The sequence below is a fragment of the Dermacentor variabilis genome, chromosome 5, assembly GCF_050947875.1.
Source record: "Dermacentor variabilis isolate Ectoservices chromosome 5, ASM5094787v1, whole genome shotgun sequence".
Classification (NCBI taxonomy): Eukaryota; Metazoa; Arthropoda; class Arachnida; order Ixodida; family Ixodidae; genus Dermacentor; species Dermacentor variabilis.
The window spans coordinates 10536346-10555707 of record NC_134572.1 but is presented as its reverse complement, the minus strand read 5'-3'; the positions used below and the strand labels follow the sequence as shown (position 1 = coordinate 10555707).

The 19362-nt window shown below is 43.4% G+C and overlaps 1 protein-coding gene across 3 annotated transcripts in view; it reads right to left on the bottom strand.

Annotated features, from left to right (window-relative positions):
• Window positions 1–19362, bottom strand: part of LOC142582237 (uncharacterized) — an 81259-nt gene that overhangs the window by 7920 nt on the left and 53977 nt on the right. For all 3 annotated transcript variants that reach the window (XM_075691698.1, XM_075691696.1, XM_075691697.1), the window contains 3 exons: window positions 13579–13831; window positions 8269–8338; window positions 1317–1511 (listed from right to left, as the gene is read on the bottom strand). In XM_075691698.1, coding sequence (XP_075547813.1) covers window positions 1322–1511; window positions 8269–8338; window positions 13579–13831 — 513 coding nt within the window. In that variant the 3' untranslated portion in view covers window positions 1317–1321. The remainder of the gene's footprint in view (window positions 1–1316; window positions 1512–8268; window positions 8339–13578; window positions 13832–19362) is intronic.

Genomic DNA, 19362 nt, shown 5'->3' with positions numbered 1-19362 from the left:
TTTTTCCACCTTTATGGTGAACAAAGGACGTTCGTAATAATTGGAAGGTTAGTTAATTTGTTTCTATGAAAAGAAAGTAACAGAAAGAGAATGTACAAGAACAATTTCTAACTACACTTAAGCACTTCCGGCATACAGCAAGCGTCGTCTGCTTGTGTTACAATATGCTCCATTTTGACGAGAGCTCCACGGTGAGAGTCGGTCTCAGTCTTTTCGCGAGCACTATGATTCGACTTTGTTGCATTGTGGAATGCAAACGTAGCGGCTGGCAATATTCAAGCTGCGACATCGTGTCCCTCCGCAAGGCAGCAGATGAGCTGACTGGCTCCAGCGCATCGGGCTGCCACTATCCGATCGGTGCCAGAATTTGCACGTTTGCGGCCGTCACTTTACAGCGGAAGAATACTAACGCATTGGCGTTTCGTGAGTACGGTATTAGGTTAAACGCAAACGCAAGGGGACAGGGCCTGGTTGTTCGATCGTGTCGTTTCACGGAATGAGCAGAAGCGCAAATGTGAATGGTCTGCACGGTGCAGCCACCTAGTGGCACAGAGCTCAACCACACACAGTAGCAGTAATGAAATGTATTCGTCTTTGCTGCTGATGTAAATTTTTCACTGGAGTGTAATCGTTTAACACATTGTTTTTGTAAATGTTTAAAGTATTTTACACTTGGTTAGAGCAATATTAGCACTTTGTTTGGCTGGTTAAACTCTGCGCCAACAGGCGGCTGGACCGTGCAGACCGATCAGGCTGCTCACGTACGTCTATGCTAAAGTTCCTTCATCAGCTTGAGTTTATGCCTCCAGCCATCCGTCAAAACACCCAGCTCACCTGCGGTTACCGGAATACCAGACACATTCAGCGCTGCGACAGAATGCACACAACTCACGCTGCTTCGATAGCTCTCACTTGGGGTCATCTGCCAAGCAGCTGGCATAGAGTTCGGAGAGGCTTTGCGGGCTCGCTCCTAGAGAATCAGAAGTCGACGACACGACGTGCCATCATGACACAGAGCCAGTGAAGGCGGAGCTTAGCCCTGATCACTCGGTGAACGAGTTGAAGAGAAAATGCATGACTATGGAGGAGGGTAACTTGTAATCATCCGCAGCTCTTTTAATATGAGACGTTTCACACAAATTGTGGTGCGAATGATTAACATTAGCAGTACCCTACACGTCTACAGAATTTGTCCGAACCGTTTCAGGGGCCCTTTAAAAGAAAATGTCTAAAGTTTGCACAGAAACTAGGTCTTGCGCTGTTCCCCATTATTCCAAGGAGATGCAAGAGCTGAGACATTACAGTCAGCAGCGTACCTCATCTAACTGCTACTGCCACTGGCCTGGGCCATGTAGGCATCCAGCTCAGCGTCCAAGTGACTTCTCGTACGTTGCATGTATGCCTCCAACTGCTGGTCCAACTGGCGACGGTCAGTTTGGCCGCCAGAATTCACACCGGCTGCTGCCTGCTGTTGCTGTTGTTGCTGGGCACGCCGCCTGCGATTTCGTGGCCTGCGCACAATGCATCATCATGCATTCATGCACGAGTGAAGGAAATGACTGGCATCCCTGTCGATGCCAGTGATATTGGCGTGTTGCTGCACAACAGTCCCTTCTTTCTTGATGTACAGTACAGCCCCATTATCTTGTAGTTGTAAAGACCAAAACAAAATTTCGAGATAAGCAAAGTTTTGGGATAAGCGCAATCATGAAAATAGAAGCTTGTTGGCTGCCCACAGATCACATGGAGCTTTTCTAAAATGCACCAATGATATTGACGGTCACTTTCACATGCATCAAATTCTACTGGCAAAAGCGTTACTGGCAATATGCCAAAGTGTGCCTGGTACCGAGTCAAGAATATTGATCCTTGTGCAGTCTTTAAAGCCAGAAATCCGAGCAAACTGTGAAACCTCATTAATAGGTACCTGGCGGGAACGTGCAATACATATGCACTAAATGGTACAGTGAAACCTCGTTACTATGAACACCACATTAACGAATGTTTCTGATGAACAAACTTTTCAGGAATCCCCTGCTGACTTCATACAGTTTCAATGTAAAAATATTTCAGTAGTACGAACTTCAGAATGCCAAACTTTTCAAATAACAATGGTTATTGTTTCCCTGTGATGCTGACAATGCCTCAGTACTACGAAATAATATTCCAAAATCTGGGGATTCTTAGATTTACATAGATCCTTCACAGAAGTCGAAACAGTAGGCTAGAGCAGACATTGTGGCACATGGGTTCAGAAAACCTGGGACGGCGCCCAAGAAAAAAATGCGGGCGAGCAGAGGCAACGGCGCATCAGGCTTTGCAAGCGCATTCTCTACCCAGAAAAGCGCTGCCTAGCAATGGAGGCAGGTCTCTTCCTTCTTTCACCCTTCTTTCTGCGCACGCCTCTTTTGCGCTTACATCTGCGGCAGTACTAGCTACGCGGGTGTTGAAATGCAACACTTCCGTACTTGCGGAAATGCTACACAGTCGCACTCAGCACTTTCCAGTTGGTGTCGTTTACAAGTGCTTGCGCTTTGGCATAGTTCAGGTGTCCGCCTGGAGCGAGACAGTTGTGGTGTCCACAGCAAGAAATGTGAAAAACAAACAAAAAGCAAGAAACACTGCACTTTGGAGGCGACATGGAGGTACCTTTTTGTCGGTAGTTTTGTCAGCATCAGCGTCTGTATTGTGTGCGTCACTCTTATTATACGGTGCTTCAGTTGTGCGTGGCAGCGAAATATATAGAAAATAGCATCAGCGCATGCAGAGAGCCAAGAGCATGCTTTCGTGGATAACTCAGATGGTGACAACTTATGAACTGATGCGTTGATAGGTGAAATGGTTAATTTTGGGGCTTTCACTATAAAGATTTTTCAGAATAACGAACAAGTTACCGCGGCCGCCTGAAGTTCGTAATATTGAGCTTTCACTGTTAATACATAATAACATGTACAAATTTGCATTTCCTTATGTAACCGCTGATACCTACGAAGAAATAAATACATGTATGATGGTGCAGTAAATGTTGGGTAAAATACGCATCACAATGTTTTTCTTTTTCTTTTTTCCAAGGCGCTGAAAAAAATTTACCGATGATTACAGTACGCCCTAATATGATATTTAGTGCAGCTCTATACATGCTTTCATTTCACAATATGTTTGCTGGCACGGACAATCTGGCTTCTGCAACACATTGCAAGTGGAGTGAAATGTGGCATGACTGCCTTGCTAATCGTGAGATTGTGAGAGGCAGCATGTGGGTGATGCGTGGGTGCGTTTATAGCAGCCGCCGCAGACAGACCTCTGCGCACGCATGCTACTCTGGCACCATCTTATAGCCATCGTCGCCGCGGAGCCAGTCTTGCAAGGCACTTCACTTTTATTCTCAAGGTCTCGCCATGCCCTCCTCCTCCGCTTTCCTCTTCGTGCTCTTTTCACTACCGCCGTCTTTCATGACCCACTGCACTCTGCGTTCACTCTTTCATGCTTCGCTGTGCTCATTCACTCTGTTACAAGGGACTCTGAGGCACGTTGATGCTCAACACAGGAACGGGCGCCTAACAGCTGCGCTCTAAAGTGCCAGCTCTCTTCCATGACCATGCAATGGTGCAGAGCTTACACACCAGGGCAACAATTCCAAAGGAGTATTTGAAACTTTGACAGAGAACACAGCGGCAGACGCTCATCTGCACAGCCGCCACGGCTGTGCAGACGACTTGTCCGGCTTTCCCTGATGTCTATGTGCACATTTGCACAATCATCATCTGCTAGCCAGCTAAACCGATGCTGCTTCATTGAAATGTAGTATCTGATGCCGTGTGATGGAATACTGAATACCAGAAAATTTATCACAAACTTTAATGCTCACAAATATTGGGTGAGGAAACATGGTGCTGCACATGCTTGGGAGTCTCCTAGCATTGCATAATAAAAATGTAGCAGGCTATCAATAACTTAGGCATATAGAAATGAAAATATACCGTACAGTACAGTCTACTCTAATTAAAGGGAACTCCAAATCAGTATGCCAGCACTGACTACAGCTCAGCTTTAATATATGGAGGTCCGTAAAATATTTTTATTTCTCAATAGAATATTTGCTTAATAGTATCTTCTTTTACTTCTGAAGCTAAAAAAATTGTGTTAAGCTGTATTAAATACCAATGATGTTCTCAGTTTAATAGTGGACATGTTTTATGGCTGTCTTTTATTGCATAAAAAGTTTGGCTTTCCAATTTTCCTTCAAAATATGTAAGAACTTTCCCATCTTTACCGTATGTAAGGCCAATGTGCGAGACAAATGAAAGCACATACCGCACATCCAGTGACATGAATACTGCTCCAGATGTAGCCATCATTGGTTCTGTGTGGACTGACCATTGTCGGCACTGATGGTAATGAGTAGGCACATTTCATTTCCAAAATAGGTGTCATTTGCCACTTGTTAAGGATTCTGAAATCGGGGGGCAGGGGGGTCGCAGCAAGTTCGTGCGATGCCCCCCCCCCCCCCCTCTTTCGTCAATTTGCCGTCCACACAAATGTATGCTGCTGGGCGCCCACCGCACCCGCTGTGTTGTCGCTTGAAGCTACAAAAAGAGACCAATGTGTGTCTGTGAATGGCGTCAAGAACGAGAGGCTGCAATACGATGTGCCGCAGTGATGGCGGCCATGAGCAACTGTGTTGCCATCCTGTACACTCGCATTAGTTTGCGAGCCGGCTCGTTGGCTTCCCAAATACCAGTGGCTGCTGCAAACAGATCTGTGTTAATTCGGCACCAAACCCTAACTTTAGTCGCCAGCGCTCACGGAAGCCCCGAATAGGCCTAATGTCCTAAGGCAGTTTGGTCGTGACAAAAATTTGCCACTGGTCGATGTAGTAATGAGCTGCAAGCTGTTGCAGAATGCTTGTCACTAAATGTACAAGTGGCTCATCAGTGATCGAATCCGAGATTACGAGTTACATTAATGGGCGTTGAAACATGATCTGCGTGCCTTTTTTGGTGGCTAATCGGCCCAATCTTCACACTTTCTGAAATATGTAGTGCTTTTGTTGCTGTTCCTTCTGTCCATGTCGTGTTATTGTTTCGATCGGTCCTGCCATCATGGAGAAACACGTACCGACAGAGGCAGCCTCAGCTGACGTGGCGATGTACTGTGAATTGTGGCATTCGAGCACTGTGTGTGTATTGGGTGGACGTTGGGGAACACATGCAGTAGGGCAGAAGCACTCGCAAGGAACGCGTCAACCTCCGTGGCCTGTCCACGGCATGCTCGAGAGGCTCCACAGCGAATGCAACATGTGGCTCTGCATGGGCCTTCACAACGAAACTAGTGAATATTCCAAAAATTGAACAGTAGATATTTGATTTGACAATCAAATTGTTCAAAATGTTCACTATTTGATTCGATTATTCACACACCCGTAGTTTCTAATGCACAGGTGTCTATGAGCCCTTTGCTGAGACTTAGCTTTAGCGGCATTATAGTCGGGAAAACATGAACGAGGAATGTACAGTGGCCTCTGGATAAACGAAACTCACTTAAACGGAATTGTTGAGGAGCGCATGAAGTAGGGCAGAAGCGCTTGCAAAGAACGCATCAGCCTGGGCGGCGTGTCTACAGCACGCTTGGTGCTTTTGCGACAAAAAGAACAAAGTGGGGCTCTCGCTTGGGTACCGTCGAGCATGAAGGGCTCTGTAGTCCACACAACATGCGGCTCTGCGTGGGTCTTCCCACCTATTATACCGAATATTCAAAAAATCGAATGGTAGATATTTGATTTGCAATCTGAATTATTTGAACATTCACTATTTGATTCGATTCAGTGGTATTCGAGTATTCGCACAACCCTCATTTCTAAAGCATTGGTGTCTACGAGACCTTTGCTGGGACTGAGCTTTAGTGACGTTATACGCTGAAAAACGTATGGACAAGTAATGTACAGTGGACTGTGGATAAATGAAACTCAAACTGAATTATTGGGGAGTGCATGTAGGAGGGTAGAATGCGTAAGCCTAGGTGGCCTTACCACGGCCTGGGCAGCCTTGTCTGCGGCACGCTCGGCACTTTTTTTTTCCGCCGAAAACAACTAAGTGCGGTGCTCGCCTGTGCAGCATCGAGCACAACGGGCTCCGTGGCGCATATGGCATCTGGCTCTGTATGGACCTTCACACCAAATAAACTGAATATTCGAAAAATCAAACAGTAGAATCCGCTAATGGAATTATTTGAATCTTTGCTATTCAATTTGATTCGATGATACAGTATATGAGTATTTACAAACCCGTAGGTTATAATACACTGGTGTCTATGAGCCCTTTGCTGGGACCGAGCTTTTGTGATGTTATATCCGGGAAAACGTATGAGCGAGAAACATACAGTCAACTCTGGATAAGTGACATTAACTTGAATGGAAATTCTGGATAAACAGAACGACGGTACCAACTTTCGTTGGCCACATAAAGGAACAATGTCAACAAACTTCGTTTAAATGGAACACTTCTTTTTGGGAGCTCTGGTTAAATGGAAATAGAATCAAAACTGCAACTCTCTCATCAACTGACAAAACTTTCAAATGTTGATCATCATCATTTCTTTTCCCTTAACCCTTTGAGGGTCGATCTTTTTCGCCATGTGCGACCGCCCAGGGTAGATTCTTTTCAGTGCAGATTCCAATTCTTCTTAGGGACGTATTTCGAAAAAAATTTGCCCCAATTTTTCTAGGGTGACTGTAAAGTGAGAAAAAAATATTTTGCATTGGTAGATATATACTTTTCATTCATGAATAACAACAATAAAAAAGGAAATAAACTTATAAGAATTAAAAATTTGATGCATTGTTATACACATAGTTCAAGGCTTTGAAAATGCGCCCACTAGAATATTTCACAACTCTCACCTGTTACTGCTCTTACACTAATATTTACGTCCATAGTATAATCGAACTGTATAGGTGCGCGCACTCAAGAAAACTGTGTGGTTGTGTGCCCGTAAGAAAAACAAAACGTGTGACAAACTTCCATTAATCTTCATCTTATCGCCAACCAGAGGCTATTAGTTTTTGTGAGTGTCCAAGAAAAAGAAAAAGAAAGCAACAGAGACACATGCACGGCGGCATCCTTCCTATGCGCACCCCTGTGAGCACTAAATGAGCGAGAAACAAGCTGTAGCCCTTTGAGTGATTCGTAACGAGATAGCCATCAGTTTTGCAAGCAAAAGAAGCCAAAACCGCCCGCAGAACAAAACCCAAACAGCCACCCACCTGCCCGCGCGCGTGCCAATGCGCGAGCGGTAGTATATAGACGCACGGGAGCAAACTAGCGCTAAAACAAACCATGCAACGAAAACAGAGAGAGAGAGAGAGGCGTGCAAAAAAAATTCCCTGTATTCCCACATAGTGGCAGCACATGCTAGAAGAGAAAAAGCTACGAAATTGGCACGCTTTTTAGACGTACAGACGGCACCGTAAATATACGGCCTCGACCATTTTTGGACTTGTTCGCGGTGCTGTACATTTACGTCATTGACCCTCAAAGGGTTAAGGACCACTGTCAGGGTATTACATAAGGGGGTATTATATAAGACGTATTAAATTACTATGCCAAAGAGCCAGGATTTTCCAAGGAAATCTGCCTAATGGATTTTCCAATCTGACATTTGGCTGTGGTGGCATCAGTGGCTGTGTTCATGTAGCCTAGTTTTAGCCCTCCTTTGTGCAACATGGTGGTGACAGCCAAAACCAAGAGCGCATGAACAAATACCTTGTGCGAAAGCAGGTGTGATACACGAGAGCAGAGTACAATAATGCTATTTTTTCACCGTATTAAAATTAAAACACTCCGATGCTTTTAAAACAAAAGAATTCGTCGTAACATTTGTGTCCTTTGCATAAACAGAACTTCTGATAAAGAGAAGTAATTTCTGTCCGTTGAAGTTCAGTTTAAGCGGAGTCTATTACTGGGGTTCTACTGTACAGCATAAACATGCAAAATATATTCTTCATGCCCAATTGGTCAAAACGAACAGCATAAGTCAGATGCTTTCGTGTCACATTCGCAGCTGAAAATTGTTGTGTTGCTGCAGTCGGTGCGGAAACAAATTTCAGGATTAAATTAAAATATCAAATACACTGATTTTGGCACTTTCAATGGTGCTGGAGGCATTGTCAAGTAAGCAAATGTGGAATAAAAACAACATGTATAATATGGGTGTAGGGCCCCTTTAAGCTTTCAAGGATAGAGGTTATAGCAAGAGAAGGCTTGCACTCACCGCCCAAACTGTCCACGGAGGGCCCCATTGGCACGAGGCTGCCTGTAGTAAGTCCTGGCTGCTCCACGATCTACGAGGTAGATATGTCTGACTCGGAAGAAGCACATTGTTATCTCTTGCACCTATAATGTGATGCTTTGCATATAGTTTGAGATAGCATCACCGCTGACTACACAGTTCCAACCAAGAAAGCTACATACGGGGAAACCTCATTAGCACACACCTGCTTAAGGTGCAAAGACGCTTTGTGCACACAGGATCCAAACCTACCATCGAATATATTCTAGCGTACTTACTGCCCTGATCAGTCATAGCTGCTTATCACATTCTCAGGTAAGGTGCATCAGTTCTGCTATTCAATATGCACTACAGGCTAACACTTGCTTCTTAGTGGTGGTTTGTTTCATAGGATGAAATTGAGGTTGAGGTAGTCATTGCAAGGCTATCATAGTTGCAGGCTAAAATGAAATAATTCTGTCCCAACATGTGAAGTAAAGACTTCTGTTGGTGCCTCTTCTACCTAATAAAAGCCCAAACTTTGCTTTTAGTGCATAACAACAACCATATGATAAAAATACACAATGAAGCCATAAAAAGAGTAGCAAAAATGAATTAAAATGTAGACATGATGAGGAAGTGAAAGCAGACAATGGGATGGTTATTTTCTGACACATTGCCTCTGTCTGTGTGTGCATGCACGCTGGTAGTGTCAGCCAGCACTCCTCATGGCCATGGGCTGGAGCATGACTGCTGCAGTAGCTTTATAGGTAAAGCATCGCATGCTTAATGCGGAAGACATGGGTTTGGCCCCCACCTGCAGCAAGTCGTCTTTTGTCCACTTTCACTCCTTTATTATTGCTACATTTCAATTATTGCTCCCTAAAAAGGTTGACTACGGGGGCATGGTTATTGGAAAAAATTCGACCCTCAAAGCTTTCACAAGATTTCACCATAAAAGGAAATCTGGCGTCGCCGTTTATGTTAACTGCAATGACCAGCTGCAGCTACTGTGGGTATCTGGCAAATGTATTTGGTTTGCAGTAAGACGTGTGAATGTGCAATAAAAGGTTTTTTGAAATGGAACCTCCATGGGAATTATTAACTCCTTACTAAGCACTATGTGGCAGGCTTAATCAGACCATATCTTGAATTTAAATAAATAATAATAATACCTCAAGGAAAGAATTTAGGTAGTGCCCATTAAGCAAAGACCTTTCTAGGCTTCAAAATTTAGCAGGTGGTATTTGTGGCATTTAATAACTGTATATCACAACAAAGGTACATCCACGCTTTAATCAATATCCTGAAATTGCTAAGAACAGCACATCACATACTTTTCAAGGTGTGCTCTAAACCATCATGCCAGGTGGAATTTAGTTCACGTAACTCAATATGTCCCGGCACTCTGGGTGACCTATCAATCAAAGGTCTATAGATGCCAGGGCCGCGATAATGTAATGATTCTACCCGAATTCTTTTCCTCTGTACTTTGTCTCTGGTCCGAGTGCCACTCCTCCACCCATGTATAGCCGAGACCATTTGGTTGTGAGCAATGAATCATTAGGAATCACTAGAATCAAGCAAAAGGAACCCTTGCATTATAGCACCTCAGCATTCAAATGGCAGCTGAAGTACTGCAGCACTGAATTTTCCTGTTTAGGTTTCTAAACACATTGAATATGTAAACAGGAAAGTCCTAAAAAAATTTGGTTATTTGCGCTGCACTTTATCCCCCCCGCGAAACTAAACTGTAGCCCCCCCCCCTCCCGTGATACTAAACTGCTATTTTATAAAATGTTAATTTGCTCTGTTCTAGAATATGCATCTGTCATTTGGTTCCCCTACAACGGACAGGCTGCCAATGGAAACTGACCCTTGCAACGTTTAACACCCGAACCCTCTCGAGTGAGGCAAGCTTAGCAGGACTCTTCGAAGAACTATCAGACATTGGTTGGGATATTATCGGTCTTAGTGAGATTAGAAGACCTGGTGAGGCTTACATATTGCAGAATAACGGCCCTGTCCTCTGCTATAGAGGTCTCCCGGATAAGAAGCAATACGGGGTAGGATTCCTAATCCATAAAGGCATAGCAAGCAACATTGACAAATTCTACAGCATCAACGACAGGGTAGCAGTAGTTGTAATCAAACTCAATAAACGGCATAGATTAAAGATAGTACAAACCTACGCTCCAATGTCCAGTCACGACGATGAGGAAGTAGATCAGTTTTATGAAGATGTTGAATTAGCGATGAGAAAAGTGCAAATGCGGTATACAGTAATAATGGGGGACTTCAATGCAAAAGTGGGGAAAAAGCAGGCAGGTGGACCGGCAATTGGCAACTACGGTGTCGACTCTAGAAACGCTAGAGGTGAGATGCTGGAAGAATTCACAGAAAGGAATAAGCTGAGAATAATGAACACTTTTTACAGGAAACGTAGCAACAGAAAATGGACAACAGAAAATGGAAAAGCCCTAAAGGTGAAACAAGAAATGAAATTGATTCATACTTTTTGCCGATCCCAGCATAGTGCAGGATGTTCAAGTAATAGGTAGGGTAAAATGTAGTGATCATAGGTTAGTGAGGGCCAGGATCCAACTCAATTTAAACAGAGAAAGAGTAAAATCGGTCAAGAAAGAACAGGTCAACAGGAGGCAGTAAGGGTAAAAGCAGACAAATTTAGGCTGGTACTGGCAAATAAATATGCAGCCTTAGAACAGAGAGATGATGATGATGACATAGAGGTAATGAATGAAACCGTAATGAGGTTGGCTTCAGAGGCAGCAGTTGAAGTGGGAGGCAAGGCACCAAGGCAACCAGTAGGCAAGCTCTCCCAAGTAACAAAGGACCCGATAAAGAAACGACAAAGAATGAAAGTGTCCAACTTAAGAGATAAGATAGAATTCGCGGAACGGTCAAAACTGATCAACAAGGCGAAAATAAGTGATATTCAAAACTATAACGTGAGAAAGACTGAGGAAGCCGTATATAAATGGTCACCGCCTGAATTCAGTGAGAAGGAAACCTGACATAGGACAAACCAAGATGTATGCACTAAAAGATAAGCAGGGTAATATCATCAGCAAACTCGAAGATATAGTAAATGAAGCGAAAGAATTCTATGCTGACCTTTACAGCACCCAGACAACTGAGGAGCGCTCTATTCAAAGCAATAATGAACAGTATACAGAAACTCCTCCTATAACTAGAGATGTCAGAAGGGCCTTGCAAGGCATGAAACGGGGAAAAGCGGCAGGAGAGGATGGAATAAGAGTCGATTTAATCAAAGATGGAGGAGACATAATGCTAGGAAAACTGGTGGCTCTCTATACGAATTGTCTATCGACTGCAAAGGTCCCAGACAACTGGAAGAATGCAAACATTATACTAATCAACAAAAAGGGCGACATTAAAGAACTAAATAATTATAGGCCCATTAGCTTACTCCTAAGTATTATATAAAATATTTACCAAAATAATATTGAATAGAATAAGAACAACACTGGAATTTAGTCAACCAAGGAAGCAGGCTGGCTTCAGGAAAGGTTACTCTACAATGGATCACATCCATGTCATTAACCAGGTTATCGAGAAATCCGCAGAGTACAATAAACCTCTCTATATGGCTTTCATAGATTACGAAAAAGCATTTGATTCAGTAGAGACACCAGCAGTCATAGAGGCATTGCGTAATCAAGGAGTACAGACCGCTTACGTAAATACCTTGGAAAATGTCTACAGAGATTCCACAGCTACCTTAATTCTACACAAGAAAAGTACGAAGATACCTATAAAGTAAGGTGTCAGACAAGGAGACACAATCTCTCTAATGCTATTCACTGCGTGCTTGGAAGAAGTATTCAAGCTATGAAACTGGGAAGGTTTAGGAGTAAGGATAGACGGCGAATACCTCAGCAACCTTCAGTTTACGATGACATTGTTCTATTCAGCAACACCGCGGACGAGTTACAACAAATGATTGAGGACCTTTACAGGGAGAGTGTAAGAGTGGGGCTGAAGATTAATATGCAGAAGGAAAAGATAATGATAAATAACCTGGCAAGGGAACAAGAGTTCAAGATCGCAAGTCAGCCTCTAGAGTCTGTTGAGGAGTATGTTTACCTAGGGAACTAATCAGACAGAACCTGGACCATGAGAAGGAAATTCACAGAAGAATAAAAATGGGTTGGATCGTGTACGGCAGAAATCGTGAGCTCCTGAATGGGAGCTTACCGTTATCATTGAAAAGGAAAGTATACAATCAGTGCATTTTACCGGTGCTGACATACGGCGCAGAGATTAGGCGGCTGACAAAGAAGCTTGAGAACAAGTTAAGGACCGCGCAAAGAGCGATGGAATGAAGAATGCTAGGCATAACTTTAAGAGAAAGAAAGAGAGCAGTTTGGATCAGAAAGCAAACGGGTATAGACGATATTATAATAGACATTAAGAGAAAAAAATGGCACTGGGCACGTCATGTAATGCCCAGACTAGGTAACCGTTGAACCATTAGGGCAACAGAATGGGTACCAAGAGAAGGGAAGCACAGTAGAGGACAGCAGAAGACTAGATGGAGTGATGAAATTAGGAAATTTGCGGGTGCTATTTGGAATCGGTTGGCGCAGGACAGGGGTAATTGGAGATCACACGGAGAGGCCTTCGTCCTGCAGTGGACATGAATGGGCTGATGATGATGACAAACAATGTGAAATAAGCTTGCTCAATAATGTTCAACGAAAATTTATCCGCTTTGTTTGCCAAAATCACAGCCACAGTTTCCCACCAACACAGGCTCGACAATCTTTGAACATTGAGCCATTACTTTCACATTATCGCATTGAAGCCTTAAAGCTTTTATATGCAATTAATAAGTCCACCTCTGGCCTTTCTGACCAACTATATCAAGTTTACTAACGCAAGTTGCACCCATAGCTCCCACTCCTTGAATGTAACATCTATTTATGCTCGTGCTAACACATTAGAATAAAATTTTTTTCCATGTACAATCATACAATAGCGCTTTGGAATTTTCTACCTGGTAACATTCATTCACTATTACTAAAAGATTTTATAGCTACCACTCGTAAGCACTTCGCTAACATGCGAAGCGCTTCTTTTTGATCATTCATCTTTTTGTGTATGCACACGCTTTTTAATGTGTAATGTATAGTAATTTATAATGTTCCCACTTTTGGTATAGCCCTATATTGGGCTCTGGTATACGTAAATAAATAAATAAGCAGGCCAAGGCCTCTGACAAATGATGCACTAGGTGCCAGCCAGGTGGATCAACATTTGTGAACTTACTCCTGCGTGACTGTGCAGCACGGGTTCCATTGGCCTGAACTGGCCTCAATCCCAGCCTGGACCGGAGCAACAGCCCGGCCGGGTGAAATGGCCGCAGTCCAAGGCGCGCCTTCACCCCACCAGACAGCGGGCCAAGACGTTGGCGCAGGCTACGCTGCAGGACCCAGCCACCCCCAAGGGGAGACATCCCACGTTCCATGGCTCCGATGGAGGGAGAGGGCACCATGTAGCCGCCACTCAGCCCGGGGGTAGCCTGTGTCACCACACACAGGGACTCAGAGACTCATCATGGTGTATTAGGCACCAAGCAGAACACAGGAGAAGTGAATGGACAATGGCACTATTCACAACTGAAAGACTTTTAAAGAGACCCTGCAACAGCTTTTGCTGTATGCTTAGCTACAGAAGGTATCTCTCAAGGAATGTTTCCTCTCAAGAATTTTGTGTCAGCGTGCCATAATAAAAAAGGAAAGAGTGGTTAAACATTACCCTTCTCTAAAGTCGAAGCATTTCCCCTCAACATTTACACTGTGCGACCATACCTATGTCTCGCTTTCTTCATGTGATGACGCAGGTGTTTTCTACTTCTGGTTGATTTGAATAGAGGGTGATTCCAAGAGATCAAACATGCATGTCCACTTGATAGGTTTGTTCTGTCTGTTTTTCTTTATATATATATATATACATACATGTCATGCAGGAATATTCAAACTGCATGGAACTGAAAATTTTATTCCCGAAATGCATTCCCAGCAAGCCAAAAAATATTTGAAGGCAGAGGTGCGGGCCATGCTCCTATTGCTTACCACAATATTTTCCAATTTCACGGCCAAATTAAATGCAAATTAAAGATGTGTCGAAAACCTTTTCTGCTCATTTTCATACACTGCACAGTAAATTAGTTCCATGCGTTTTTTTTGCTGTCCACAAATGAAAAAGAAAACGCAAAAACACTCAGAACATGGCCCAAATAAGAAAAATTTTTGTAACTTTGATGCGTCTTGGTACTACTTCTATTTCACACACAAACTTGAAAAAAGTGTCAAACATAAAATGTTCTCTTTGCAACATTTATGCAAAATATTGTCTTCATATATGAAACACAAGAGATGAAAATGATAGTTAAACAGGCAAGATTAAAAAAAGAACTCATTTAAAAAACTAAAATAAAAAAAAAGCTCCGACACCAATTTTCGAAAAAAACTTCGGATGGAAGTCCGCTTATGTCGGGCAAAACGTGGGTGCAATATGTTTCCTTATTTGCTTTATTCACAAAATATAATGGGTCAGAGTGGTCCATGTTGAGCGTGCTGGCTTTAGTGCCGCCATGACTCATTCAAGTTTGTTAACATTTATTTATTTTATTTATTTCAACATACTGCAGCCCCGAAGGGCTATCGCAGGAGTGGGGAACTACAATACATGGAAAAGCATAAAAAGAGCACTGAACACCAATGATTAGTAATATACAACAGAAATTCATCGAGTGGTAAAGATCTTGCATAACCAGGCAGAGCATTCCACAATTCTACAGAACAGACAAAAAAACTGCATTTAAACGCATCAGTATGATGGTGAAAAGTGGACATATTGAAATCATGGGGATCTCTGGTGGCTGTGGGTCTAGTGGGTGCGATGTATTTGTTAAGTAGAGAAAATCGTGGGGAGCTAATTAGAGTATAAAGAAACTTCAAAGATTCAATGCAACGACAAGAAGAGAGGCTGGTAAGTTGAAGACTAAGAAGATGGGAACTAGGTGAAAAATGCCTGTCAAAGCGATGATAAATGAAGCGTACAGCTTTCTCCTGGTCAGATTAAATTTTGTTGATGTCAGATAGGTTGTGTGGGTTTGATATGACAGAGCCATACTCCAGTATTGGACGAACCCATTGTTTTATAAGTGAGGAGTCGTGTGCTAAGCGGTGCTGAACGTAATGTGCGTTACAAGTAGCCAAACCTACTGAGCGCACAGTGGCACATGAGTTTGATGTGATGTGACCAAAATAAGTCCTGAGTAAATAGAAGACCTAGATATTTACATTGTGAAACATCTCCTAGAAGGTAGCCATTATACGAATAGGTAAACAGAGAACGAATGTTTGATAAATGACACAGATACAGTTTTACGGAAGTCGATTTGCATCTGCCAAGTCTCACACCATGATTGAAATGATGCAAATGAATCATTAAGAAGAATGTGATAATGAGGAGCTTTAATCGTATGGTACAAAACACAATCATGTACATGCGGATTTCAACAGGAATATTACTTGGTAGATCATTTATGAAAACCAAACATATAAGCGCACATAATATTGAACCTTGAGGCATGGCAGACATTACACTGCAGGTGGAGGATTGAGAAGACCTAAAGAGTATGTACTGAGACTGATTGGATAAAAAATAAGAAATACAGTGAACTAATGCTTGGTCGTTAAAAATAACAATGAGGTTTTTCAACAATTTGAACTCTCTTTTAAAGAATTAAATGGTGACGGTTGCTACAAGTGAAGGAAAGTTTACCTGGGCTTATTATTGTGGCAAGAACAGAGAACATGTTTTCCGCTTGGTTTTCTGGGACGCAAGAGAGGACAAACTCGACATTACTTGCGCTCGGACGAACTTATCGCACGTCCTTTGCAGTTAGTATTTAAAAGGGTTCAATCACAGCCAGCTGGCTAGCGGCAGTTCATGCAACGGACAGCGCATGTCCGCTTGACTGATCGGGGGCACACATCCGCACATGCCATGACTGAATTCCTGGTACAAGTGGCACTGACTTCCACTCCACTGACTTGTGCTGACAATACTCCTCGACGGCTGCAGCAGGCACATGGAGCAGGAACATTCTTGATGTTGCCGCTAAGTTGAGAGACTATCTCACTTGCCAACTGAATTGAGGCGGTACTTCCAGACCTCAGGTTGTGCAGGGAAGCTTGGTGCTTAAGGAGTCCACCCACATCGTCACAGGTGTTCTTCCCATGCCTGGTAGTGGAAAATATCCACCTAGCGGAGGTATACTTGGAGTGGCACAACTCATACAGTTGCTACCTATTTTTAAAATGGCTCGCTGCACCATTGCTGACACATGTTACGTGACAGCAGATGGCTGCTTCTTCATCTAACACTTCGTGCACTCTACTTAGGGCCTAGCAGGCGTGCGCTGCATCGTCATGCATGTTGTCGCTTATGACAGCAAAGTTGTGTGTTGCTTTTTTTGTTGTGGCGACACAGGCGAAACTGGCGATTTTTTTCTTGTGCCAATGGTACGATTTTGTTTCATCTGAGAGAAGGCTGTTGGAGCAGCGACCCTTGAGCAGTGGCTCGAATTTCTCGTTTCCTTTTTTTCTTTTCAAGGATTTCACATTTCACTACTGTTTGGCTCGGACACCCAGCAGCCCAGCAGCCAAACTTCATTATTATAACCGATAATGCGGCATCGGGGCATTGTAGTAAGCAGGTTATTTCACCATAGAAAACATACAAAAGTTGACGATGCAGCAGCTTCTGATTGTTATAACTGATATATTGTTAAAACCGGTATCGTTATAAGTGGGTTCGACTGTATCAAGCATTTGTTACAGCAGTAAAAACGTCATTTACTAGACTACCCAAAAACTGCCCATTTCCCCACGGACAGAGAAGTGTTAAGCTCTGCACCACTAGGTGGCTGGACCATGCAGACCGATCAGGCCACTCACGTACGTCTACACTAAAGCTCCTTCATCACAGCAATAGTAGTATGGAGGGGCTTTAGTTTACACCTCCACCAATCTGTCAAAACATCCAGCTCACCTGTGGTTACCAGAATACTGGACATGCTCGCAATGCACGCTGCTTCGATAGCTCACGTTTGGGATCAACTCCCAGGCGGCTAGTGGAGAGGTTGGAGAGGCTTTGTGCGCGGGCTCTAAGACAATCAGAAGTAGACAACACGACATTCCATCAAGATGCAGAGCTAGTGAAGGCGGAGCTTCTTAGCCCTGATCACCCGGTGAACGAGTTGAGAAAATGCATGGCTTTGGAGGAGGGTAACTTATAATCGTCCGTAGCTCTCTTAATATGCGGTGCTTTGCACAAATTGTGATACATTTTTTTTACTGTAGCTGTACCTTATGCATCTATAAAATTTGTCGGAACCATTTCAGGGACCCTTTAAGGGGACTTGGTGCCTTGAGCACCTCACGGATAAAAGAGTGGTACAACTGTTCCAAAAATGACCGCATATCGGTGGACAGTGAACTGTGTTCAGGCAGACCCTCAACAAACTGAAATGAGAATGTCATTGAGCAAGTGCGGACTTTAGTCATGGAGGACCGTCGCGTTACAGTCCGAGAACTTGCGAACAAGATGGGGGGCATGCATTGGATCAGTAGATTCAATTTTGACCTAAGATTTCGGCATCAGAAGAGTGTCCACAAATTCGTACCGAGACTGCTAATAATGGAGCAGGAGCGACTCCGTCTGGAAGTCGCACAGGACCTGCTGAACAACGCAAAGAGTAACCCCTACTATCTTAACACCGTGATGAGTTGATCAGGCTTTCTGGCTTGATGAGTTGATCAGGCTCATCAACTCCTGATCAGGCTGATCAGGAGTTGATGAGTTGATAGGTCATGGGTTTATGGGTTTGTGGGTTTATGCAGTTGTCACAGTGCAAACGTCTGAGATCCCCGAGGCTAAAAGAAGTACGGCAGGACCGTAGCAATGTCAAGATCATGCCACAAGGCCAAACCGTCACAAAGGAATACTAACTGGAGGTGCTTCATTGCCTTTGTGATGCTGTGCGGTGAAAATAACCGAGTCTGTAGGCAATAAAGAACTTGGCAGCTCCACCATGATAATGTACCTGCCCATCCTGCACATCTGATTCAGACTTTTTGCACCAAACACAACATTCCTGTGGTTTGTCAGGCTCCCTACACTCCTGACACAGCTCCGTGTGACTTTCAGCTATTTCCCAATCTGAAAATTCCACTGAAAGGAACCCGATTTGAGGAAAGAGAAGACATCATGTGAATGCAATGACCCGGCTGATCACCATTCAAAAAGACGCATTCTAGAGGTGTTTCCAACAATGGCAGGAGTGCTGGGAGAAGTGCGAGCATTACCAAGAGACTACATTGAAGGGGATCAGGCTTTTGGACCTCCTAAATAAATGTATTTCTGGTGACCAAAGGTCAAAGGTTTGATACTTTTTAAACACACCTGATATGTGATGCAAAAAAAATTTGCATGACCAATAAGAACATGCGCTGGAGGGCAATATTCTTATGAATGCTTGCAAAATTAAACTATGTGTAATCTTCTAAACAGTGTATTTGCACCATTAAGCAGGTAATTGAAATGAATTGCAAGCATTGAGTTTGCCTTACCAGTATGATGAAGTTAAATTTCAGGTTGCTTGTGATATGACAGTTGATTTGACTCTGACCTCGATTTCCAAACTTTATGTATACACGCATTTGATCCCAGCATGAGGGTGTGGGATCAAATCCTGGTCGTAGTGACAGCATTTCAATGAGGCCAAAATACAAAAACGCCCGTGTATCATGAATTGAGTGCACGCTGAAGAACCCTAGGCAGTCAAAATTAATCGGAGTCCCTCACTACAGCGTGCCTCATAACTATATTGTGGTTTTGGCACATAAAACCCCAGAATTTAGATAAATTTTTTTACACCGAACAAACTATAATATATGTCATAATACGCAATACAGGTCGCACAGTGTGGCTCATCTACACATCAGGATAACCAGGTGTAACTTGGGGATCAATTTCCTG